General features: G+C 38.5%; 1 protein-coding gene and 1 long non-coding RNA gene across 2 annotated transcripts in view; one reads left to right on the top strand and one right to left on the bottom strand.

Moving 5' to 3' along the window:
* LOC122750543 overlaps positions 1-12,635 on the top strand; it is a 71,317-nt gene extending 58,682 nt beyond the window's left edge. Inside the window, exon 7 of the long non-coding RNA XR_006355745.1 lies at positions 12,357-12,635. This is a non-coding gene — a long non-coding RNA (uncharacterized LOC122750543). The remainder of the gene's footprint in view (positions 1-12,356) is intronic.
* The window catches only part of NDUFS1 (NADH:ubiquinone oxidoreductase core subunit S1), a 29,552-nt gene continuing 7,115 nt past the window's right edge, over positions 3,612-26,048 (bottom strand). Inside the window, exons 5-19 of the mRNA XM_043997295.1 lie at positions 21,842-21,918; positions 20,819-20,900; positions 20,596-20,726; positions 17,452-17,637; positions 16,367-16,501; positions 15,438-15,552; positions 14,713-14,858; positions 13,848-13,976; positions 13,124-13,253; positions 12,650-12,810; positions 8,795-8,949; positions 6,091-6,266; positions 4,845-4,979; positions 4,668-4,740; positions 3,612-4,035 (exon numbers count right to left, since the gene is read on the bottom strand). Of these exons, the coding sequence (XP_043853230.1) occupies positions 3,944-4,035; positions 4,668-4,740; positions 4,845-4,979; positions 6,091-6,266; positions 8,795-8,949; positions 12,650-12,810; positions 13,124-13,253; positions 13,848-13,976; positions 14,713-14,858; positions 15,438-15,552; positions 16,367-16,501; positions 17,452-17,637; positions 20,596-20,726; positions 20,819-20,900; positions 21,842-21,918 (1,923 nt within the window). The 3' untranslated portion in view covers positions 3,612-3,943. The remainder of the gene's footprint in view (positions 4,036-4,667; positions 4,741-4,844; positions 4,980-6,090; positions 6,267-8,794; positions 8,950-12,649; positions 12,811-13,123; positions 13,254-13,847; positions 13,977-14,712; positions 14,859-15,437; positions 15,553-16,366; positions 16,502-17,451; positions 17,638-20,595; positions 20,727-20,818; positions 20,901-21,841; positions 21,919-26,048) is intronic.

The following is a 26,048-nucleotide window of genomic DNA, read 5'->3' as shown; positions in this document are numbered from 1 at the left end:
TGTAATTTCAAGTTAGGAAATGTATGTCTCTTATGAAGTCTAAAATGCTTTGTTTCCTGGACTTCTTCAGAGGCTGACTTATTCTCTGCTCCTCCAGAACCTCTATTTTCCTTAAAAAACATTCTTATTTCCTTTAAAAAAAAAAAAACAAACTCATTTTGGATAGTATTTGTAGACCATTCATTTCTCTCTTTTTTTTTTTTTTTTGCGGGGCAATGAGGGTTAAGTAACCTGACCAGGGTCACATAGCTATTAAGTGTCAAGTGTCTGAGGCGGGATTTGAACTCAGGTCCTCCTGAATCCAGGGCCAGTGCTTTATCCACTGCACCACCCAACTGCCCCCCCCCCATTAATTTCTCTTTAACCTTGTCCCCCAAGGTGAATTCTACCTTGTAACAGAGAAAAACATCTAACAGGTAAATACTCTAATACATATCTATAGCCTCTGCCCCCACATCTCTAATAGAGTTTTGCCTCATTATTGTTTCACTAACTTGATATTGGTCATGAAAATTAAATGAGAACTCCCTGAATATTTACATTATTGTAGTCATTTTGTATCTTGTCAGATTGATGTTTGTCCAGCAGTGGGATATTTTGTTCAATAGGTATTAATATTTCAGGGGTTTTTCACACATAATTGCAAATTGTTTTCTAAAATATTTGAACCAATTTTTCCCACAGGCCATGAATCAGACCTTTTTTAGCTTTTATCATCTTTTTAACTTTGAGCTGTATGAGGCATAAACTTGGAGTCAGTTTAATCTGGAACAATCCTTCACATTTGCAATCCTCTTCAATAACATGTTAATATCTTTTGACCATTTACCTATTGTTGTCTTTTTTTTTTGTGAGGCAACTGGGTTTAAATGACTTGCCCAGGGTCACACAGCTAGTAAGTGTTAAGTGTCTGAGGCTGGATTTGAACTCAGGCCCTCCTGACTCCAGGGCCAGTGCTCTATCCACTGCGCCATCTAGCTGCCCTGGTGTCTTCTTTTTAAAGTAAATTCTCAATCCAGGTCTTCCTTCCTAGACTAGTATAGTATTTTCTTACTTAGGCCCCTTTTAACATATGTAAATCCACATTCATTTTAATATTTAACCTTATATTTATGAAAAATGATTATAACATGTTAAAATCAACTTTTCTCTATGGCATGTGGAATCATTCAACAATGGCGAAAAAACCCCACTAGACTGGGAATCAAGAGATTTGGGTTTTCTTTTTTCTTTTTATTTTTTGGGGGGCAATGGGGGTTAAGTGACTTGCCCAGGGTCACACAACTAGTAAGTGTCAAGTGTCTGAGGCCAGATTTGAACTCAGGTACTCCTGAATCCAGGGCCGGTGCTCTATCCACTGCGCCACCTAGCTGCCCCTAGATCTGGGTTTTAATTATAGTTATATCACTAACTCTGTGACCCTGGATAAATCAGTTAACCACTCTAGTTTCTTTATGTATGAGTGCTGGGCTAGATGTTCTTAAGGTCCTTTTCAGATATAAAATCCGATGAAGTATCAAATCACGTATTTGCCAAGTACTATGACTGAGAGTGGTCCTTGACATTATTCTTAGGCCCTGGGTAAAAAATTCTTACTCCTCCTAGGAATAATGAGAAGTGAAAGTGGCCTTAGAAGTGCTCCAATCTAGAGGTCAAAGACCTGTTTTACAAAAACAATACAGTAACTTTATATTTTAAAATATAGAAACTATTCTTAGCTTGGGGGTGAGGTGAGTTGGGTTCGGGTAGGGAGGGGGCATACAAAACATACAAAAATAGGCAGCAGACCTTGCTGTGGGTTTGTCAACTCCTGCTCTAGCCTAGTCTTCTTAGAGCATAAGCCATAGAGAGGTGTGGATGAAATAATGGAATTTAGCAGATACTCACCTGGAGATTAATCTAAACTGATTGAATCAAGTGAGAGTGACTGACTGCTGATTAAGCCTACTTCAAGTTAATTGGATTGTAATCACACCTGGCTATCCCTTAAGAAGGTATTGTTCGGGGCAGCTAGATGGCACAGTGGATAGAGCACCGGCCCTGGAGTCAGGAGTACCTGAGTTCAAATCCGGCCTCAGACACTTAACACTTACTAGCTGTGTGACCCTAGGCAAGTCACTTAACCCCAATTGCCTCACTAAAAAAAAAAAAAAAAAAAAAGAAGGTATTGTTCTCATAAGCTAGACTGTGAACTCAACTTGAGAACACCTTCAGAACCAATGGATTTAGAAGATACCAACCAATCATCTTGAAGCAGTGTGTAAGGGACCACCTCTGTTCCAGACCTATAAAAAGCTTCCACAATGAGTTTGCTGCAGAGAGTTCGTGATTGAAGCAGGCTTGTGGCAGAGGACTTGAGGAAGAATCAGACCAGGCTGGAACTCTAGGCTTTTTTCTTAACTTTCTGAACTCCATGGGAATATCTGTATGCTTTAATAAATGTTTAATGCCCAAGGACTGGTGCGAAAGCTTCTAATTTAAGGCAACCACAATTTAGATTTTAAACATCACAGAGGTAAGGTGGGTGATTCGCCCAGGTTCTTAGTGAATGAAGGGAAAAGCTAGGACTCAAAGCTGTATCATTCAGGGGGGTTTCCATCCTACCAGACTTAACATTCATTTGGGGACAGCCCTTCTCCTTTTTGTACTCTTTATAAAACCTATTTCCTTCACCTCACTACATTTTCCAATGAGGTTTAGAAAAAATTTTTGAATGATGTTTAAATCTGATTTATGTAATCTGTAGCAACTATGGATTTATACTGGCTAAATTTAAGTGATACCTATTATCAAGTGAAATAAGATCTTGTGGACCCAGAGCTGCTATCGGAAGGCAGGAAGAGACTCCTCTGCACAATGTTGTTTTTGTTTCATAAGACTGATGATTCACAATTCAATGGGTCTCTCTGGCATACGAGGAAAACCAATGTCCTCCCAAATCTAGGGTTATGAAACAGTTTTCAAAGGCAAGTTATTTTTTCCTTAAACACACACCAACCATTCATGACATTTCTGAAATTGGGCTATGATTATTTCCTAGGTCAGCTGTTGTTACTTTTTTTAAACTTTCTCTTTGCTGTGACAATGGAAGGTTATGAAAACTGATGGCTTTCCTTTCCAATACCACCATAGTTGACTTGGGACTTAAAAGACTGTTAAATAATAATGAAGATGTGATCACAACTGGAGTTTAATTTGTATTCCTTGAACTTTGACTTGCCTTAATCTGGGCCTCTGTTTTTCTATTTGTACTAGCTTCTTTATCTCTTGTAATGTCCCTTACTGTCCTCACTCACAAAAATCTATTATAGAAAAAAAAAAGTGCTGCACATTAATTAGACAAATAAGATAGAACCAATATAGAAAGAGCAAGGTGGGTATCTACAAAGTTTGTAAATGTAAATTCATAGGAATAATGGATGACAACTGCCTAAAATGAACATATCTGGTGTATAATTCTAACACGTGAAAGAATTTTTCTAAAAATGATCTTTCTAGAATTCTTAAATATTTTTGCTATAATGTAGAGTTCCTAACTTCTGCCCCCACATTTTATCATCTCTGTAATAAATTTAACTGACACATGAAGATAAAACAAAAACTTCCAGTACTTGTTTTCAGGATTTTCTTTGTATTTGCTTTTACAAAGACTTATTAAATCTTTGCTCTCACACAAAAGAATATCCATTTGTATTTAATAAACTATGTAATTAACAACGTTTGTACACAACCAAACATTCCAAATACATAAATGTTTCTCGATACAGTAAGCTCTTTGTTGAATATAATTTCCAAAGAAGTACTGGTGTATACAACCTTAAATATTACATTATTCAGACTGTTTTTATAGAGTGATGACCCTCTAAGGGATTATCACAACATAATTTTGTCTTTGTTAGCTATTTTCAGCAAAACTGGGTTTCCATTCATTGTGTGCGATGTTTCAGCATATGGATGGTTCCTCTATTGCCTGAGCACCCTCAGTTACGGCTTTCACACACTTGGCCATTGTCTGTGAGGCTCTGCTAATAGGATCTGTGAAAATATCGAGAAAAGGTTTTATTTATTTCTTTTTAAATAAAAGGTGTATAGTTAGTCAGGCTTAGAAAGTCAGAGTGGGGTCAATGTAATATGTACACTAGGTTATAATGTCAACTAATATATTTTGAAGATATGGAATTTATCAGATAATATTATAAAATTATTATAAAACAATAGAATAATATTATTTAAAATATATTTATAAGCAGTTTGCACTACCATGAATTCTATATCATTCACAATGACTTAATACTACCATCTATGGCTTAGATACTTGATCTACTCTAATATTTTGATATATTTAAGACATCTCACTTAATACAGGGCATGACAAATTTAGTTTTACTTTATTTTAACTTAAAGTTCTAAAAAACCTGCCCAGTAGCTACTCCAAAAATATTACCTTTTCACTTTAAACTGGAATTTAAAAACTAAACCTGTTTTAGGGAGTGATTCAAAAGACCAATTAATAACTTCTAAATTTAATTGGGACCATAATTATATATGAGTATTTTTTCCCCTTGTTTTCTTTATTTTCTAGAACCACTTCAAAACAGGTACCAGTAGCTCTATTGACCAATCAAAGGTAGAAATCAGATTCTGAAAGTGGCTCTGCAAGGACATACCTGTCATATAGAAGTCTTTTATTGTGAGTTGAGGTGGGACGAGAGGCTGAGCAATCAGCTGTTCATTCACTAGCTGCAAAGAGAAACAAGAACAAGAATGGCAGAAAAATATAGTATCCTTATACAATTAGACGTACATTAGAAAAAAGAAAGCGTCTAGGGGCAAGCATTTCATACCTTGGCAAGCTCACTGGCTTCTTGAAAATAATTAGCTCCCTCTACATCATCATATCGGACCAGGTTAGGGGATACTTCTTCCAATCTGTTCCTCACTTGATCCAGCGTATCATAAGGAAGGGTCAGACCAGCTATCTAGAAATCATCCAGACAAATAAAAATGCTACTAAATGCTGAAAAAAGTGAAATGATTTAAAATTTTATTTAACATGAAATAGCAATACTATTATAACTTAGTATTTATGTTCATTAGCTATCAACTTTTTCCAGATGCTTTTTTTGGTGTGTGAGGCAATGAGGATTAAGCGACTCGCCCAGGGTGACACAGCTAGTAAGCGTCAAGTGTCTGAGGCCAGATTTGAACTCAGATTCTACTGAATCCAGGGCCGGTGCTTTATCCACTGCGCCATCTAGCGGCCCCCAGCTATCAATTTTTTAACCCCTAGTTTGGAACACAAGAGTTGTCAGAGCCATAATCTATAATGATACCGCATAAAACTTTATAGGAATTTGTGGTAACATTTCTCCCCAAATAACAGTGAGACAAGTATCAGAATTATTGGACCTACTTGTAGATGAAGAAACTGAAGTTGAGAAAAGTTGAATTATTTTCCCCACATGCAGACAACATGTCCTTAAGCATGAACTCATTTAAAAATGAGTCATAACTGGAGAGGCAGGAAGGGCAATAGGTGTGGGAGGTTGCACATGCTTTCTGCATATGCATATGAGGCAGATGTTGCATATGCTTTCTGCATATGCATATGAGGCAGATGTTGCACATGCTTTCTGCATATGCATATGAGGCAGAGGTTGCACATGCTTTCTGCATATGCATATGAGGCAGAGGTTGCATATGCTTTCTGCATGTGCATATGAGGCAGATGTTGCATATGCTTTCAGATGCAGTTGACATATTGGTTGGTTTTGCTCATCTTTTTTGGTGGGGGAAGGAGAGATTTAGAAGACTCACAGATTGGAAAGGAAGGGTACATTCAAAAATGACTGATATGGTGAATAATCATCTATATATTAATCTTATAATAATCATGCAGAAATTAAAATTCTCACTTTCACTATAGATAGGTTGTTAAGTGACTTGCTCAAGGTCACACAGCTAGTAAGTGTCAAGTGTCAGGCCACACTTGAACTCAGGTCCTCCTGAATCCTGGGCTGGTGCTTTATCCACTGCGCCACCTAGCTGCCTCATAGTGATTCACTTTGAAATGTCTTTAAAAAAGCATACCTCAGAGAGGGCCCGGATAATTTTCCAGTCTTCTCTTGCCATGCCAGGAGCTGTTACTGCCACTTTAGTCTGCTGAGCTCTGCCCTCTGTGTTCACATAAGTAGCAGACTTTTCTGTGTAAGCTGCTCCTGGGAGTATAACATCAGCTATAGGAGCTCCTACATCACCATGATGTCCTGTCAAAAAAAGGGAACAGAGAAGATAAGTCTAAATAAAAGATACTTTGATACAATGCATTAGCGTTTTTCAAGTAGGAAAAGCGAGAACTTGGCTATTATCTTCTAAATTTCATTTTGATTAGGAGAAAAAAATCACTTCTCGGCATAAGTTAAAAAACCAACTCATTTACAGATATTTAAATTGTACAAGGGTACTTTTCTGAGGCAGAGGATGCAGATTTAGATGGGACCTAAGAGGGCACCTAGTCTAACCTCCTTAAGATGTTAAATTACAAAGGTAAATGATGGTGGGACAGAATCTGACCCCAAAATCAGTGGTTTTTCCAAAAAGAACCAGAAGCCCAGAAAGGTTAAATGACATAACAGTCACCTGCAGGGAGAGACTGTATTTCAACCTAGGTCTTGGGACTCCAAATCCTTCTATTATATTGCTTCTGCTGCCATGGGGGGGGGGGGGGGAGAAGGGAAGGAAAGGTTGGCTAAAGAATGGAGTCCTCATTCTGGATAAAAAAAGGCTTATAATCCTTTCTTTCACCTGGCACCTCCAGTTATAGAGTAAAGCTGTATTAAAGGTGGCAAGTTTGGACTTAGAAGTCTTTGATTCGGATCCCAGCTCTGCCCATGGACAAGCTGAACTAGCCATGACCCTGAGGATGCTCTCTCTTGTTGTCCAGGCCCTTATCCATAAAGGGGGTAAATACCTGTACTGTCAGCCTCACCATGGTGTGACAGGGGTCAAACGAGCCACAAAGTTTGTTTGTTTGTTTTAAACTATAAAGTTATTCAAATGGCAGGCCTCTATTACCACAGGGTTCTGCATACAGTAGGTGTTTCATGTTTTTCGAATGAACAAATGGAAATGAGGGATAGCTTCAAGTCTGTGGGTAGAAGATGGATTCATCTGCAACACAGGTGTGGTAATTCTCTGGTTCCATATCTCCTGCACAGCAGAATCTTAGGAGCTGAAAGGGACTTTAGAAAGGACTGAGCCTAACCCCCAACTAATGTATAAATCCCCCCCACAAGAGTCTTTGTATAAAGTTATGGAAAGGAACACCCCCGTACTAAGCAGATTCAGTATAATTAAAGTCCAAAGAATGAAATGAAAAAGCCACCCCTTCCTCATCATTAATGAAAAGGGGGAGGGGGAAAGGGAGAAATACCAGTGAAATATGGACAAGTTGCATAAAAGTAGCTGGTAGACTACAAAAGGGCAAACTTGTTTTTTTATTAAGGACACAACTTTCTTTTCAGGAACCTAGACAACCTAAAAATTATCCTCAACTCCTCATTCTCCCTAAACCCATCCAATCCAATCAGCTGCCACATCTTGTTTGCTTCTTCCTCTTTGACATCTCTCATATCCACTCACTTGTCTCTCCTCCTATGCACCTTCCTTGTTCAAGCTTTGATGACTTGTTGCCTAGGCTATGGCAGTAAACTTCTCCAAACCTCTAGGCTCTCTGGATGCCACAGAAGCTAAAGTGATTTTCCTCAAGAACAGTTTTTACCATACCATTCTCCAACTCAATCTACTCTAATTGTCTCCTACTGCCTGTAGGATCAAATATAAACTCAGTATGGCACCCAAAGTCCTGTAAGAACTTGGTTCTAACTTACCTTTCTAGACTTAAAAAAAAATCACTCCCCTTCTAGCACTCGGCTGTCCAACCACAGTAGCCTTCTCATTCTTTTTTTTTTTTTTTTTTTGGTGGGGCAATGAGGGTTAAGTGACTTGACCAGGGTCACACAGCTAGTAAGTGTCAAGTGTCTGAGGCTGGATTTGAACTCAGGTCCTCCTGAATCCAGGGCCAGTGCTTTATCCACTGCGCCATGTAGCTGCCCCCAGCCTTCTCATTCTCCACACATGCCACTCCAGCTCCTGTTTTCATGCTTTTGCACTGGTTTTCCTGGAATTCTCTTTTCCTTTCAAAACTTGGCTCAGGCTCTCCTGATCCCCCCAGGTACCACTGCCAAAATTGGCCTATACTGATTGTGTGTATATGCTTCTTTTTGTACTTTTAACAGTAAATATTATTTCTACTGACAAAATGTAAGCTCCTTGAGGTCAGGTCTTTATATCCCTAGCAAAGTGCCCTTCACATAGTAGGCACTTTACATGTTGCATTTATGTTAACATACAGTTAGCCAGTATACCTCCATATAATTCCAACAATACCTTATATCAAGTTACACGGCAATGAAAGTAATATAACAAAAACAGATTAACTGGAGTAATTTTGGTAAAAATGAAATACAGTATAGGGGGTCAAGAAAATAGAAGGCCAAGAAGTACAAAGCCTAAAATTAATTAATGCCCTGAGACACAACAGTCAAGTTCTAGTCATATGGACTGAATTTTAGGACAGCTACTAACTGCAAACACCATAAAAAGCAGGCCTAATCCCCCAATGTTCAAATACAATATAAAACAAAAGGTGATAAATTTCAAGAAGGACCTGCCCGATTGTATTGCTCCCTTCTACTTCTATTCAGTTTCAGTATATGTGACTAGGGCTAGTTACCTTGATAGACAATGAAGCAATCCTTTGGCAAATCTGCACGGGTAATGCAACCTCCATCTGCTCCCAGAAGAAACAACATTTTGGGAGGGTTCTTCCGAATGGCCTCTACTCCAGGTTTAAAACCAAGGTCCAAAGCAGCGACCTGGCTTGCCACCCTGTAGTATAACAATAAAAATGTATATAAAAATTATGCCAGTGAGACTTTTAAAGCTCCCCCACCCCTTTCTCATCTAAAAAGTGATTGCCAAGATAAAAAGTATTAGTTATTTGAAATCCTGTCATTGGCAATAATGGGATGATCTGTTACCCTCAGGCCACTGCATTTTTCCATAGCACAATATTTACCAAAGGATAGTATAGAAAACACTAGCTAAAGATCTTTAACTACAATGTTCTCTTTGGACGGCTCTCATTCACCATGGCAAGAAGTGGTGCATTCTCAATATACTTTCACAGAAAATGTTGAAATTAGACAAAATTTTAGAGACAGGCCTAGTTTAACTAGAGCTCACAGTGGAAGAAACTGAGCCTCAAAGTAAAGGGACCTTTCCAGGGAGACAAACCAACGGTGTCAGAGCCTGGGCCTCCACACAGCCAGAGGTCAGCTTCTTTCTACTCCTGGACAATTTGGCAAACTTTTTATGAAAGGTAGAATATATTGTCTCCACTGCTTCCAACAAAAAGAAAATCACACATTGCTAGTGGTGGGGTGTGGGAGGTGAAGAGGGAAGAGATAGAAAAACAAGATCTGTGATTTCAGTGGTGCAGATCATGAGTTGCTCCAGGTCACAGCCAATAAATGTCAAAGTCAGGACTTGAACTGAGGTCTTTCTGACTCCAGGGTAGGTTCTCTGATTGCTATGTCACAATGTATCTACTACACACTCTTTAAAGAATAGTTTTTGCACTGAAATTAAAGGCTAGACTTTAGAAACCAAGAAATTTAGAAAGACCCACAAGTATAAGTTGGCAACAAGACGTGGGGCTACAAAGGTTGAAGAAAGAATTAACACTGCTAACAATAACCTGGAATTATAGAACATTATTTTTTTGCATTGTCAGTGGCTCCTTCTCTGAGGCCTACAAACACATTCGTGTCTCTGCCATCCTCACTTGAACCAAAGTCCTTGAAAAAACCTTCTACAATTGGTGCCTCTGCTTCCTCTCTTCTAAATCCTTTGTGATCTGGTTTCCGACCTTATCAATTCAACTGAAACTACTCTCTCCAAAGAACTTCTGATTATCCAGTGCTCATCTTTCTTGGCTTCTATGTGGCTCTGGACAATGACCACCTCTTCCTGGACATTCTTCCCTCTCTGGGTCCTCATGACTTTCTCTATCATCTAGGTAGCTCTTCCTCTGTGTTCTGCCCAACTAACTCTGACTGTCCCCCAAGACTGTTCTGGGTCCACATCAGTTTTCTCTCTCTTCCTTGGTGATCTCACCAGTTCCTATGGGTTCAGTTATCTCTACATAGTCCAGCATTACTAACCCTTTGAAACTGGGTGTTCAGGAGGCACCTCAAACTCAATACATCCAAACTTTCCTCTCTTCTTAGCTTTCCTATTGTCCAGTGTGCCACAGTCCTCTAAAGTCTCAGACGGTTTCTACCTTTACAACATCTCCCATCTCTCCTTTTCTCCATTCACAGCCATCGCTCCAGTTCAGGGCCCTTATCTCCTCCCACCTGGTCTGTTGCAACAGGCTCCTAATTGGCCTCCCTGCATCATGGTTCTGTTTTAATGCACCGTTCACTCAGATGCCAGAGATTCTCCTGGGCCAGGTGTGACCTGTCACTCTCTTTCCCCCTCCCGTGGCTCCCCGATTATGAGATCTAGAATCATATATGAAGTTTGGTATCTAAAGCTCTTCACAACCAGCTCTTGTTCTGGCTTTTTCCCACTGGAATGCTCTCCCTCTGAGGTCTGACTCTTAGAACCCTTAGCTCAAATAGACCACCTGTCTGGGAGTCCTTTCTTGTTTCCCTAAGTGAAGCCCCTTCTTAAGGTGAGTGCTCTGTATTTATTCTGTGTGTTCTAATTACTATGTGATGTCTCCACCACCAAAACACAATTTCCTTGAGGGCAGGGAATGTTTTAATTTTTCTTTGTCTCCCCACTTTTAAGTACACTGCTTGATTAACAAAAATCTTAACAAGTGTTTGTTGACCGATTGCTTCTATATTTCAGGAATAACTAAGCTTCTGACACAGCCAATGTGACAGGAATGGTGTGTAACAGCAGTACTCTCTAGGCTTGAAGCAATCTATAGTTCCTTTTGTATTTCTGAAGTCCTCTAAACTAAGTTTTAAAATCATATAGGGAAGTTTCTGTTAAAGAAAACCTGGGGTGATTTTTTTTAAAGGTATGACAATTTTTATTTTATTTATTTTGTTTTGGTGAGGCAATTGGGGTTAAGTGACTTGCCCAGGGTCACACAGCTAGTAAGTGTTAAGTGTCTGAAGTCATATTTGAACTCAGGTCCTACTGATTCCAGGGCCAGTGCTCTATCCATTGTGCCACCTAGCTGCCCTGGGGTGATTTTTTAAAATGAAGAATTCTTGAGTAAAATGAAACAAATCCAAAAGAAGGGAAATAAAAGCACATATTATCTGTTTTGTAAACCCTGATATGTATGTATGTAACTTTTTTTTGCAGGGCAACGAGGGTTAAGTGACTTGCCCAGGGTCACACAGCTAGTAAGTGTCAAGTGTTTTAGGCCGGGTTTGAACTCGGGTCCCCCTGAATCCAGGGCTGGTGCTCTATCCACTGTGCCACCTAGCTGCCTCCATAACTTTTTCTTAAATCCAGCCACATCTATACTATAATGTGCTAAGTGTTCTGTGCTGAAGTGCTGTGCCCTAGCTCCTAATAAAGCGAAACCAAGGAGAAAAATTTTAATTCTTAAGATCTATGAAACTAGCTGCTCTTCTGCCTTAAAAATGCTCGGAGGGAATAAGGGAAAGGCCAGCTCTGACCCGGTAATTTCCGTTGTTGCTCTATAAAGATCCCTGTCTCTTCTTTCCTGATGAGCAGAAATAGGGAATATGGGGGTTAAGTCAAACATGCTACAAAGATTTTGTGTTCTTTTTTCTGGCTCCACTCTTTCCAAAACTTCAACGCGTGTCTCCTGACGTACCTGCTTTTGCCTTTTCTAGCCCAATTCCCAGTTAATAGCTCTGGTCCTGGTTATAGTATAAGGAGAAAAGGGGGCAGGATGGACAATACAAAAGTATAATATTTACAGAGTCCTAACAATGTGAAGACAGGGAGACCAGCAAAGATACAAACTTCTCTTCACTTTACAATGGCACATGAGAACATCTCACACACTTAGGAGAGGGTCAAAGGTAACGCCAAGGCATTTTTTCATGACTATTTTAAGGAGTGTGAGAATTGGCACAAGTTTGTTTTGATTCTTTTCATTTCATCACTGCAGGAAATGCCAATTACACAACTGCACTGACATTATGCTGACTGACTTAATTGCTTAAAAGACTTTCCTCCTAAACACTGCCAATTAAAATGTGACTTTTCTTTTTGTTGTTGTTGGTTTTTTGCAGGGCAATGAGGGTTAAGTGGCTTGCCCAGGATCACACGGCTAGTAAGTGTCAAGTGTCTGGGGCCGGATTTGAATTCAAGTCCTCCTGAATCCAGGGTCGGTACTTTATCCATTACACCACCTAGCTGCCTAAAATGTGACTTTTCTTTCCAAACATCCACTGGAATGGTTATTGTTTCTAAAACTATCAAGTTAATATGCAAACTGTATCCAAACCCCAGAATTGGATATTGCACATAATGCATAAAACAGAAAGTTTTGAAATTAGAATATGGGTAAAAAATTTCAACAAACCTATGAAGGATATTCATAATTTTCCAATCATCACCAACTTTTCTCTTTATTCTGATCTTCTGTGCAAGGGTAGAAAGAGTTGCCAAAATTGCAGCTCCATCACTTCGTTGGAGGGCTGAGCTGCCTAAAACTATGATTGGTTTTTTGGCCTCTTTCAAGACCTGTACAAAGGAAACATCATGAAAAACAGGGATTTCAAAGGCACGCGCGCGCGCACACACACGCACACACACGCACACGCACACACAGACAGACAGTCCTACTCCTCACAAAGAAATTGGCTATTTAAAAAAATGACCGCAATATACACTTTGCAACAAGATGCTCTAAAGCTTAGGTGTAACTCAAAACATGCTATTTACTAGTAATGCAGTGCTATATATATGTCTTGTTTTATAGTCTTAACTAATATAATGTGACAGCCTGCTAAAGCTATCTTGTAAAGTCTGAATAAATGTATTACTGTAAGAGAACCTGGCTGAATGGATGGCTACTTGAAGCAATTTCTTGAAGGATGTTTGGAGAATCTCCCAGGTGATCATAGCTGTATGTCAGATCAACCTTTGTGCCTACAAGGGCCACTTTTAAGTCATTATGAAGCCAGCTGGAATAACAAAGACAATAAATCACAATCAAGTTTCAATTTTGAGTTAAGCAGTTAAGACTTTTTTATTATTATTGTTAGTCCAATCAATGAAGAGAAAATGCTACATCTGTTTAGAAAAACAAAACCCCTGAATTTGCAACTAAACCCAAACCCTTTAACATATCAACCAAACAGAAGCACAAATACTGCTCTTAAGAGAGAACCAGGTCATAAGTGAAAAAATCTGCATGTTTTATTATAATTTTCCCTATCTAAACTCTCCTATCCCTCTTCCACTATTCATAAAGAAGCCCTAGTCTAAATTATAAACATCCAGCAAATAAGCTGCTGCTCTTTCCAAAGGCAGTGGAAGACCGAAGGAACTTTTAAACTATATGAGAAATGGTAGAAAAGCCTTCTAGAGTATGTTTATCTTCACAAATCCAAACATGTAGTTTGTTCTTTTTTTTTTTTGTGACTATTTCACATCACATTCTTTTAAAGACTAGGAATAAGTCAATACATGATTTCATGTAAATCACCAAAACAGGTCTGTGTAGAAATATAAACAATTATCTTACAGAAACTTATTATATTTCTGGAAATACCAACCTCTTCCGAAGTCTAGCATTAAACAAGGGTGCCTCAAAACGTGGATTTGTACCAACCAAAAGGACAACATCTGCCTCCTCTACACCAGCAATTGTTGTATTAAGTAGGTAGTTAGATCGTAAATCTGTGCTAGAAAACACAACATACATGTAATGTTATGGAAATTGAAGTGGCAAGATAAAGGGAAGGGAATTTGTGACTGATTAAAATGATCACCTTTTTTTGGTTTTGTTTTGTTTTGCGGGGCAATGGGGCTTAAGTGACTTGCCCAGGGTCACACAGCTAGTAAGCCAAGTGTCTGAGGCCAGATTTGAACTCAGATCCTCCTGAATCCAGGGCCAGTGCTCTATCCACTGTGCCACCTAGCAGCCCCCAAACGATCAACTTTTTGTTGTAAATGAGGATTTTTTTGTTTGTTTTTGGGGGCCAATGAGGGTTAAGTGACATGCCCAGGGTCACACAGCTAGTGTCAAGTGTCTGAGGATGGATTTGAACTCAGGTCCTCCTGAATTCAGGGCCAGTGCTCTATCCACTGCGCCACCTAGCTGCTCCAAATGATCAATTTTTTAAAGCACATCATCTAAGCAACAGTACTGCCTGTGAAGATATGAAATGTTCCCCAAACTACATTAGTCTTGAACAAGTATAGCAGGCTTCTAGAGCATCCAATCTCCTATCAGCTCTATGCTTGAGTGTCTGTTGAGGACGGCATGGTAGAGGAGCACATGTGTGTATCTGAGTATTTTTCATTGCCTTCAAACTTTAAATGATTGTAAATGATATCTTGCTATGTTATAGGCATATATTATTCACACCTTAAAGACACAAGATCTTTCAGAATAATTTAGTCTATAATTTGGCTCACCCAGATCCTGCAGTGGGAAAGATTTCTTCAGTACACAAGGAGTCAGAGTCTACTCTATTAAGTAAGTCTTTGATAGATACAAGGGCTTCTGCGTCCACCAAACCTCCTGCAATTGCTGCCACATCCTTGCCCTGAACTGTCTGTAACTAGAAAAAGAAGAGAATAATATGAGTAAATCAACACTCAGTGTCTATCTTAATAGGCTAGATAAAAACAAAGAGCCTAGCCATCACTCAAAAGTTGAAATGTTTTCTAGTAAAAAGACAAGTAGCCCAAACTTCTGCTTTTTAGGGCTAATAAGTTATAAGTTCAATACACAGCATGGCAGGGCGTCTTTAGGACTACTCTATAAAATTGCACAAATTTTAAACATACCTAAAATGTTGGGGGGAAAAAAATAAGAAACACAGGTGATGCCAGAACCAAGAAAAATGATGCCACCTTGATGGTAGAAGGGAAGGTAAGGTGTCAGTAGTTTTGAATTAAGGGGTAGATTATCCTCAGTAGTGATCCCAAAAATATGATAATTCCTTTTAAATGCCATAGCCTTTTCTATCAGAAACATAATGCCTGGAGAAGTAGGGAACCAGAGAACGATAATACCTCCTCTTGTTCTAGTGTGGGTCCCCCTTTTTTTTTTTTGGCGAGGCAATTGGGGTTAAGTGTCTGAGTGGGTCCCTTTTGAAAAAAAAATTGTAGTTATGAGAATTCTTTCAGTTTCTTACCATTCCAGCTACACGAGAGAGTGCATCCTCCCATGAAGTGTGAGTTAAAAGCCCCTTTTCATTTCTGACCATTGGCTCAGTAAGTCGTTGCCGTTTTAATCCATCATAGGAAAACCTGGACAACAGAAATGATACTATTTGTAGGGTCCTCCTAAAGGATCAACCATTAACATTCAAGTTTTAAAGATTTCACGGAAGAAATGCGATAAAAATAATGCATTGGCTAAAGTGTCCAAAGCAATTCAGAACTACTAAGTGTTAACAGTGAAGCCCGTTTTTTGGAAATGAAAGACTAACAAATAGCAGAAACTGTTTTCTAAAATATTACATTAAAATTCAAACCAAAATTTAGTGTCTTCTAAAAAGTTAGGTCAGCTCTGAAAATACACACTTAAGAAATCAGATGTTAAATTACAGACAAATTCTGTGAATTTGTTAACAACTTGGATCATTTTGGCTTCTATTATCATGAATTTGACAATCAACAAGCACAAACATTTCCCTATACAAAGAACAGAAAAAGAGGACTGCATATGAAATCACAGTACTATGTTTAACATGGTAGTTCCAACACAGTCTTGTTCTTCTGTGATCATTTTTACTTACAATTATTTAACTTTAGTACCTCTATTTATTCGACACTCCACAGTGTAAAGTATGATCATATATTTCTGAGATGGAAAAACTTAAGATTAAATTAGTTCTCTATAACTATTAGAAAACACCTATATAAATAGTATTCTTTGTCTGCCAACTGTCCGTTTCCTTTACAAAAGCCCACAAAGGAAAAATGATATGGCAGACATATAATGGCTATCAAAAGCCAGCCTTTAGGTGTTTTGTTTATATTAAACACTTTGGTTTAAAGGTATATGTTTAAAGTACGCCTCAAGCAGGCTTAAGGAAAATTGGTGCAGTTGTATATATACCTGGTTTTATCAGAGATCCATTCTTCGTTGATGTCTTCATGCATCTTTGGCAAAATCCTCATCACTTCTCCTGTCCTTGTGCTGACTACAATGTTACTTCCAACTGCATCCATAACATCAATAGATTCTGTCTTTCTGAGAAAGGAGAAAGGAGGTCATATAAATTTTTGCTGACTCCAATAAGAAAAGGGAAGTAGAAAGGCAAATATTATCTTCAAGCCTTAAGAAACACCAGTTTTCTTATCAGTTTCTGACTTTCTAATAATCAAATGAAGATTTAAGAGGGGTAATTTTTCAAAATCTACCTGAAAATTTGGCAACAACTTTCAATGATTGCTAGTATGAAAAATTAGCTTTGAAAATGACTATTTGCCAAAGGAAAACAATGACATAACAAAAAGATAGAAAAGAAAATACTTTGATTCAAATTCATTATCTGCTGTTAAGCTTTCTGGACTTCATTTCCAAGTTCATTATAGGAATATAATATACATAGGTTAAATATTATCACAGAATGCAATGTAACCATTGTCTTAAATTTTTTTGGGGGGGGGGGGTGCGGGGGGTTTGAGGCAATTGGGGTTAAGCCCAGGGTCACACAGCTAGTAAGTGTCAAGTGTCTGAGGCCGCATTTGAACTCAGGTACTCCTGAATCCAGAGCCAGTGCTTTATCCACTGTACCACCTAGCTGCCCTGCCCCTTAAATTTTTTAAAGACACAAAAATCTCACCAAACCAACAAAACTGAGTTTAAATAGCTTTTAAGAGAACTTATAAATTGTTAAAGTGGGACAGGGATAGAGACAGGAAATGGAAGTATAATTTCACTGGTATCGGGAACTCCCAGATGAGGAAACTCTTCCTACCAATGCAGGCTGGCACCTGTCTTAGAGAATTTCCTAGACTACTGAGAGACTAAGTGACTTACCCAGGGTGACAGAGATAGTACATGTAAGAGGTGGGATTTAAACCTAGGTCTTCCTAGTTCTGAGGTCAGCTCTATAACCACCACACCATTTTCATTTTTTTAATGTAATAGATAAATAATAAGAAAAACAAATATAGTTTGTATATTAAGATACAAACCTTGTTTCCCAAGGGCGTGCAGTAAAGGCATAGGGCTTAGATGTAAGAGCCCCTACTGGGCAGATATCAATGATATTTCCAGACAATTCAGACATGAACATTTTTTCAATATATGTTCCAACTTGCATTTCATTTCCTCTTCCTGTTGTACCCAAATCATCCACTCCTGCAATCTCACTAGCAAACCTAATGGTATAAAAATATGCAGTCACATTCCACAAATACAACATTATATACCTTTATCCATTCATTAACTTTTCTTAAAAGGAGAAAACTTTAAAATGCCAGCTTATTTTCAAGAATAAGGACTTCCTAAGTTTAATTAAACAACATCAACACCTCAAAGTAGTTATTTAACCCTATGCTACAAAGGACTCAAAGAACAGAGAAACAAAATTGAGACTAAAATATAAAAAGTAAATAAACCATTTATAGTCCCTTCCTTTAGGTATAGAACTTAAAAAAAAAAATCTCCTTCACAGTTCTTTCTTCCTCTTTTGAGTTTTTATCCATGCTACTCATTTGGTAATATTTTCTTATGACCTATAACAATAATGGCAACGATTCTGATTTATACATTATAATTGCTTTACAGTTTATGAAGTTTATGTACTTTTCTCACAACCTCATGAAATAAGTGTATTTACAGATGAATCAATCAAGGTTCAGAGAGGTCAGGGGTTTCTTCACACTCAACTGTTAAAGCAGAAACTCAAACCTCAGTATCCTGTGTCTTCTAGGAATTCTTGTTGGACTTGTGTCCAATTTGCATTTTTCTTGGAACTTTGCTTGCAGACACTATCTTCTTCTGAGTTTGTGTCTCGATCTTCCCTATCACCATAGTAGTATTTTATGATCAGGTTCTTTTGTTGTTGTTTGCTCAATTCTTCAAGTCTATTTCTTGACTTTGAACTTTATGTTAGTGTTGGGCTCTGTTCACTTGGGAAGGGGGAAGAGAAAGGAAGTCTTGCTTGATCTTGTGTCCAGACTGAGCTTCTGTCTTTTATGTTCCTCTGCAACTTTCACAGCTCAGTCTGAGGGCCTACAAGTTTTCAGTGCTTCCAAAGTGGTGTGATCTGAAGAGAAGTCTGCGTTCTCCAAGTTCCTGACCTGTTCTGGGTCAGTTGGATTGTGTATGGTTTTGTTTCCATAGATTGTTGCTAGACTCAAGTCACTGTTAACCTGCTGGAAGGTTCTGCAGGTTCAGAGTGACTGAATTTCTGGCTCCCCCATGGTTTTGGTCTCCTACCCTGGTTTTTTCCACTGCAGCTTTATGCAGGACGAAAAGTTAGTAATTCTTGGGCTCAGAGCCACACAGCTTTGTTTCTGAACTTGGTCCTTGTTCCATACATAACTAGGCCCTCTGTCACTAGTGACCACTCCTCTCCACCCTGGAACTGCATAGTGGGTGACAGAACTTCCAGATGGGACTGCTCTTGCTCCCAATGCTAGTACACGGATCCCTTGGGATCTCTTTCTGCTCAGGTCTTTAGTCTTCCTGGGCACTACACTTCTCCCCTCTGCTGCTGCTGCAATATAGTCTTGGCCAGCCTCCACTCCACTGTCTAAAGACCTCTCTATCTTCCTAAGCTGCATTCTGCTGGAAAAAAATGACTCACTGTGATTATCTCATTGGTTTTTCCCAATCAGAATTTAACTTGGTGCATTTTCTAGGTCATTACTGAGGAGGTTGTGGCAGAGCTATGCTACTTCTCACTTAGTGATCTTAACTCTGCTCCTCCCCACCCCCTACTTCCACTCTAAATCCTTTTCTTTTTTTTTTTTTTTTTTGGTTTTGCGGGGCAATGGGGGTTAAGTGACTTGCCCAGGGTCACACAGCTGGTAAGTGTCAAGTGTCTGAGGCTGGATTTGAACTCAGGTCCTCCTGAATCCAGGGCCAGTGCTTTATCCACTCTAAATCCTTTTCTAATGAGCCAAACACAAGGGTCCTGGCAATTCTTGTAGACTTCTGTCTGTAATACTCATTTGTCATTAGGCACATATATGCCTTGCATTTTCCATATATCCATATCCACAATTAGTTAATTTCCTTGATAACAAGGACCATACCATATATCTTTCTTTCTGTTTTGTTTTTTAGTGAGGCAATTGGGGTTAAGTGACTTGCCCAGGGTCACACAGCTAGTAAGTGTCAAGGGTCTGAGGCTGGATTTGAACTCAGGTCCTCCTGAATCCACAGCCCGTGCTCTATCCCCATATATCTTTCAATGTCCCTTGAGCCTAGTTCTGGTCTACATAAAATCCCATAATATCTAATAACATTAGAAAGAAGAATTGTGTATGACAAAGTTATCTTCATGTCCTAGTGTACATCTCATAGTAACGGTGCTTTGTCAACATAGTTACCAATAAATTTCCTAAACTGAATGAATATACTCTGGCTCGCATCTATGTAATGGCTAATTCTCTATGACAAAATACCTTTCTTTAAAAAAAAAAATACTCTGGGCAACTCTTATTTTTATTTTTTGAAAAAAATTTCTCAATTACATGTAAAGATATTTTTTGAGTTCCAAATTTTTCTCCCACCCTGTCTTCCCTCCCCCTTCCCGAGGCCGGCAAGCAATTTGATATAGGTTATACATTATATGAAAAAATTCTTGACTTTATCCTAACTATATCATAGGCAGAGAAAGAAAAGGTCAACTGAAATATTACTAAGTTCTTTATAATTATTTTTTCCTATTCTCTTCCCACTTTCAAATATCCTCCAGCAATGAGCAAAAAAAAAAAAAAAATTCCTATCCAAGCTCTCTTGCCCATCTACTAAAATAAACTTGCATCACTCAAGAAGATATAAAAGCTGGAAAAGTGGCATCACTGAATGTACAACATCTCCCTTATCCCTACTGGGTTTAAAGCAATTCTTTTCACATGCTAATTGATTCATTACAGGGGGCTTAGTCATAGAAGGACTGTTTCAAGGTATAGAATGACTTCTTGAAATATGGTTAATATTTGAAAAATTACTCTACAGCTAAACCACTAGAAACTTTTTGGGCTTATCAGGGGATGTTACGTGTAGAAAATTTTACTTTCCACGGTTATTCAAAACACTAAATGAACAAGGACATTAATGCATGAAACACACACACACAAAAAGAAAAAAGCAAAAAAAATTACCTGATGCACCGAGTACACTGTATACATCTGGTCATAATGGTCTTTACAAGTGGACCAATATTTTTGTCTTCCACAGCACGTTTTCCCTCTAAAAATCTGCTTCTATCACTTCCAAACATCATTGACTGGTCCTGGATTGAATGACAAGAGAGGTAAACCAATGCACCCATTGTAATCACATCTGAGACAAGCTCAGTCATTTTTGTAGCATTAGACTACAAACCTGTAGATCACATTCACCTCCCTGATCGCAGATAGGACAGTCCAGTGGGTGATTTGCTAATAAAAACTCCATTACACCTTCTCTGCAAGGGAAAAATAATATGCAAAATTAAGCAAATAAAGGCCACCATCCTGTCTTTACATATTACTTTTCTCCCAAGGAAGTCAACACATTTCCCATACACTTCTTCCTCAATTAATATTGACCCTCTGATCAGGTAATAAGGATAGTGGACAGAAACCAAACCTGTGATTTCAATATCGTATGGAATTCTCAGCTGAGGAAACGCCTTCTACCAATGTTGGATGGCACCTTCTTTTGAACTTATAGTCTAAGACAGTTGCCTAGAGCACAGAGACATTAAGTAACTTGCCCAAAGTCACAAAACCAGGAAGTGTCAAAGTTGGGCCTTCAAATTCCTGGCTTTGAGGCTGTTTCTCCAGCCATTACACCACAATGACTTTCTTGACCCAGAAAACCAATAGGAAATTCTTCTTTACAACCTTGCACTTGTTATTAAACATGAGTCAATACAACTGTCTGTTATTTTATTTTATTCTGCTAACAATTTTTAGTGATGTAACCTAAAAATAGTGAAGGTACAGAACTTAAAACTTTATTGAAAAGCCTAGAAAATTATGACCTGTGACAAAATTCCCCCACAATTACAAAATCATAACATTTGTATTGAGAACAAATAGAATTATATACTACAAAAATGAGCTGACTAAACTGTAAAGTTAGCCTATCTGGCTTACTGTTGCAATGACCTCAGGTAAGTAAACTGCAGACTCACTAACACAAGCTGAGCAAACTAGTTTTATTGCCAGCTCTGGTCTACCAGACTGACATCTTTCCATGGCTCGACATCACCACAACCTGCTTCTGTGCATTCCTCTTACTCTTAGTGCCCCATTCTTTCATCAGCCACAAAGGTCAACCACTCAAAAATTTGAAGCTGAATTTTGGGCTCATGGGAGAAAAATTAGAGATTAAAACTCAAAATACAGAATAGTAAAGTACCTTGCTTTCCTGGTCTTCTCTGAGTTTGTAAGGATGTTCCAACCCTTCATTACTGGCATAGCACAAGCAGCTACAGGCTGGAATTTCAATGGGAAAACCCATTAACACTTGCACCTCTCTGACAGTAAAAATAATAAATTCTCTTTAGATACATCAATCCAATATTTTACAGGAAAAAGAATGAGGCATTTGCAACTAGAAAACAAAGTAATTACACTACAAACTAAATTTTCCCATCTTATTTATGTCTTGCTGTTAAGGGCTAAAATTCTAGCTAGTCTGTCTAAAATATCTAATGAGTGGTCGCCAATAAATTATAAGCTTTAGCAAGAGTTAGACTTTTAAGCATTTATTAAGGAGAATAAGAATTTGGTAAAGAGAGAGAAAAAGGCCTAGATTCCTATCTATTAAAGGGAGAGCACATTTCTAGCTCCACTCTCCACCAGAGTCCAAAGGAAAGAGCCCGAGACTGAGCGCCAGTCTCTTCCTTCCTCCTCCCACTAGCCCGCATCACTTCCTGACTCCTGAAGAAAAGACTCCTGGTCTTGCCCTCAAAGACCTTTGCTTCATGGGCAGAAGTCTTCTACAGTAAGTCTCCAGCAGGTGGCGTCATTCCAATCGTTACATTGCTCTAAGTTGCCATTTTCTATTTCCTTCAAGTAATGGATGGAAACCATCATTTGAGTTTATTCTGCTTAAAAAATAATTAAGTCTTTTGTAAAAGGTACCAAAAGAGTATCTCAATTAGATAGGTTGCAACAAAATTCTACTTACAACTTCCTCTCCTTGCAACTCCAAACTTCTCTCCAGATAGAAATAACACATGAAACTCCTCTCCCCATGTCTAAGAAATGTTTTACATGTTATTAAGGCTTTTCTTGATCCTGCTTCATAGGATTTGGATTTATGTACTACAGTGAAATCCTCTTCTAATGATGACTTAAACGTAGCTCTTATTCTGCAGTTGTCAGTGGTTTTATATTAATTATACCACACGATTCCTAAATTGAGAAAGCCAGACCAACATAGCAGATTGGTCAAGGTCTATTCTAGCACTAAACATTATGTTCACCTTTGTATAAGAGTATTAAAGGAATTGAGGGGATCAGGACATCAAGCGGTTCATCGGGGTAATTGACCGAACCACGCTGACTCCATCTTGTGACTCAATTTTGGAGCTAGCTCACTTCCCTTTCTATTCAACCATGGGTCTAGCCCAAATTCTATCTTGACAGAGAAATTTATTCGATTGTTGAAAGTGGGAGAAAACCTTATTGCACTGTTTGAATCTAGCCCTGTGTGGCTGGGAAGCTGGACCACCTCTACCTGAGGCTCAGAGATCCTTAACTAAGAGGACCTAGCTTATGCTAACCAGAAATCAAGATCCATAGACTGACGCAAGGAGTTTTCTCACAATTATACATCTCAAGCAACCCAAGTATCTTATCCGAAAACTGGTCTTGTACCAATCAATCAGTTACTGTTGCCATGTTCTTTTGATTTTCATATACCTGGGGGGGGGGGGGAGAAGAGAGAGTAGACTTTCTGATTTCAGGGAATTGCACTAATTTGCTTTCCTTCTCCCAATGTGGAAAGTCCCTCATCTTTCCCACAATTAGAAATTAAAGTACCATATATATTTTAATTATTTCCTTTTAACTAATTGGCCTTATTTGATTGTTTTTAATGTGTAAAAATCTGTCTCCCACTGTATTTAGGGTCCAGTGCCAAAGCTGAGGAAGACTACTTAGTTCCAATATGCACTGCTTAATAAATTGATATGCTTGGAAGCTCAAACCTGTTTCCTCATCTTTCACCCTCTGCAGTATGGCACCTTCTGTAGCTACTTTGTATATGTGAAATGTGAAAAGTACTGCTAGAACATCCCAAAAAAGACACAGTAAATCCTGTCTTTTGATCTTAGAAACAGTACAATACAGAGCATCCTTAAATTTGGGGTGCTAGAAGAAAATCTTTCTTCTTATTGGGATATAAAAGAACCATTAAGGTACTGTCACTTTTCTTAAAATATTTCATGACCATTTTTACTGACATCACTATTGCTAACCTATCTCCCTCCAATTAAAAACTGAAAGGAAAAAGAAATCCTTATAAGAAATAAGCAATCAAGCAAAATGAATCTTAGTAGATGTTAGAAAAAAATATGTACATATGACTTAATCCATCTTGTGTCTATCACTTCTGTCCGAAGGGGAGTGACATTCTAAAGAACAGGTCCTCTGGAGACTCACTTGGTCATGTACTGATCAATTAAGTCTTTCAGAGATGTTATTTTTAACAATGTTCTTGCACAAATTGTTCTGCTGGTTCTCCTCAGTTCACCATGTTAGTTCACATTACCCAGTATTATCTGAAATTGTCTCTTTCATCATTTAATGAGCAATTTTCATTACATCACATAGTACAATTTGTTCAGCCATTAATCAGTTGTCTAAAAGGCCATGAGGCATCCTATTCTATTCTACCCTATTTATCTTTTCTTTTCCTCCCCAGTCTCTTCCTCTTCAAACCCTCAGAACAGAACCATTGTGGGCAAGTTCTGCTTTTCTTACTTAATTCTGTCAATGCCCTTTGAAAACATTAGGGTTTTAAAGGAACACTTGTTTTTTCTCCCCATTAGAATGTTAACAAGACATTATCATAGAGCACCTCACAATTCCTTAAATCAATTTAGCTTCCCAGGTTTCTCTAGACTCTTGTATTTATATCTCAAAGTTCCAATTCTGCTCTAGTCTCTTTAATAGGAATGTTTGAAGTACTCTGTTCTATTAAAGGTTCTTATCATCAGTACTATAGAGCAAATCATTCTCAGTTGTAAGACTCCTTTGACAATGCTAGGTCTCGTAAGGGGGCAGCTAGGTGGCGCAGTGGATAAAGCCCCACCCCTGGATTCAGGAGTACCTGAGTTCAAATCCGGCCTCAGACACTTGACACTTACTAGCTGTGTGACCCTGGGCAAGTCACACAACCTCCATTGCCCCGCAAAAACAAAACAAAACAAAAACCCCAAAAAACAAAAAAAAAAAGACAATGCTAGGTCTCAAGTGTTCCTTGGTTCATGAACTGCTTCTTTCTGGATACTTGCTGTACTTTTTCTTTGATGGGTGAACTCTAAATTTTCTTCAGGGTGGATTTTTCTTTGTTTACTTTGCTGTCTGGCTCGAGTAGACCTTGGTAGTTTTGATTTGATTTCTTGAAATATAATGTCCAGCAATTCCAAAAGACTCAAGATGGAAAAGGCTATTCACATCTAGAGAAAGAACTATGGAGTCTGAATACAGATTGAAGAATACTATTTTCACTGTTGTTGTTTTTTTTCCCTCATATTTTCTTCCTTTTGTTCTGATTCTTTTAAAATATGATTAATGTGGAAATGTTTAACGTGATTATACATGTATTAAACTATATCAGATCACTCATTGTCTTGGGGAAAAGGGAAGGGAAGAAGAAAAATCTGAAACTCAAAATCTTATAAAAATAAATGTTGAGGGGCAACTAGGTGGCGCAGTGGATAGAGCACTGGCCCTGGATTCAGGAGGACCTGGGTTCCAATCCGGCCTCAGACACTTAACACTTACTAGCTGTGTGACCCTGGGCAAGTCACTTAACCCCAACTGCCCCGCCAAAAAAACCCCCAAAATAAAACAAAAACAAAAATAAATGTTGAAAACTATCTTTACATGTAATTGGAAAAAGTAAAATACTATTAAGTGGGAAAAAATTAAAAAGAAATATAGTGTCTAGGCTTTAAAAAAATAAGTTTTCAAGGAGTCCAGTTATTCTTTTTGAGGGGGTGAGCAAAGTTTGGGTCTCCCTCTCTCATCCAGTCTGAAAGTGCAGCAGGCCTCTAATAGACTCAATCTCAACTTCAGTTCCATTTCCAACCTGCGCTAGTTCACATTTCCTTAGGCAACATGGGCCCTTTCCCCTCTCCCCTTATGCTCCCAGGGACTTACCATATTGGTGCCAGACCTAGTGTAGACACCTGATTATCTTAGCTCACTGAAATTCAGAACTACTGAGCTCAAGCAATTCACATTAAACTCTGCCTCCTGAGGTGTAGGGATTAGGGGTCTGCATCACCATACTCAGCCCAATGATTCTTTTTATTGGGGGTGGTGGTGGTAAATGAGGTTAAGTGACCTGCCCAGGGTCATATAGCTAGCAAGTGTCAAGTGTCTGAGGC

The sequence above is a fragment of the Dromiciops gliroides genome, chromosome 3, assembly GCF_019393635.1.
Source record: "Dromiciops gliroides isolate mDroGli1 chromosome 3, mDroGli1.pri, whole genome shotgun sequence".
In the NCBI taxonomy this organism is placed as follows: Eukaryota; Metazoa; Chordata; class Mammalia; order Microbiotheria; family Microbiotheriidae; genus Dromiciops; species Dromiciops gliroides.
Note: the sequence above shows the minus strand (reverse complement) of the source record. Positions and strands in the feature narration are given on the sequence as shown.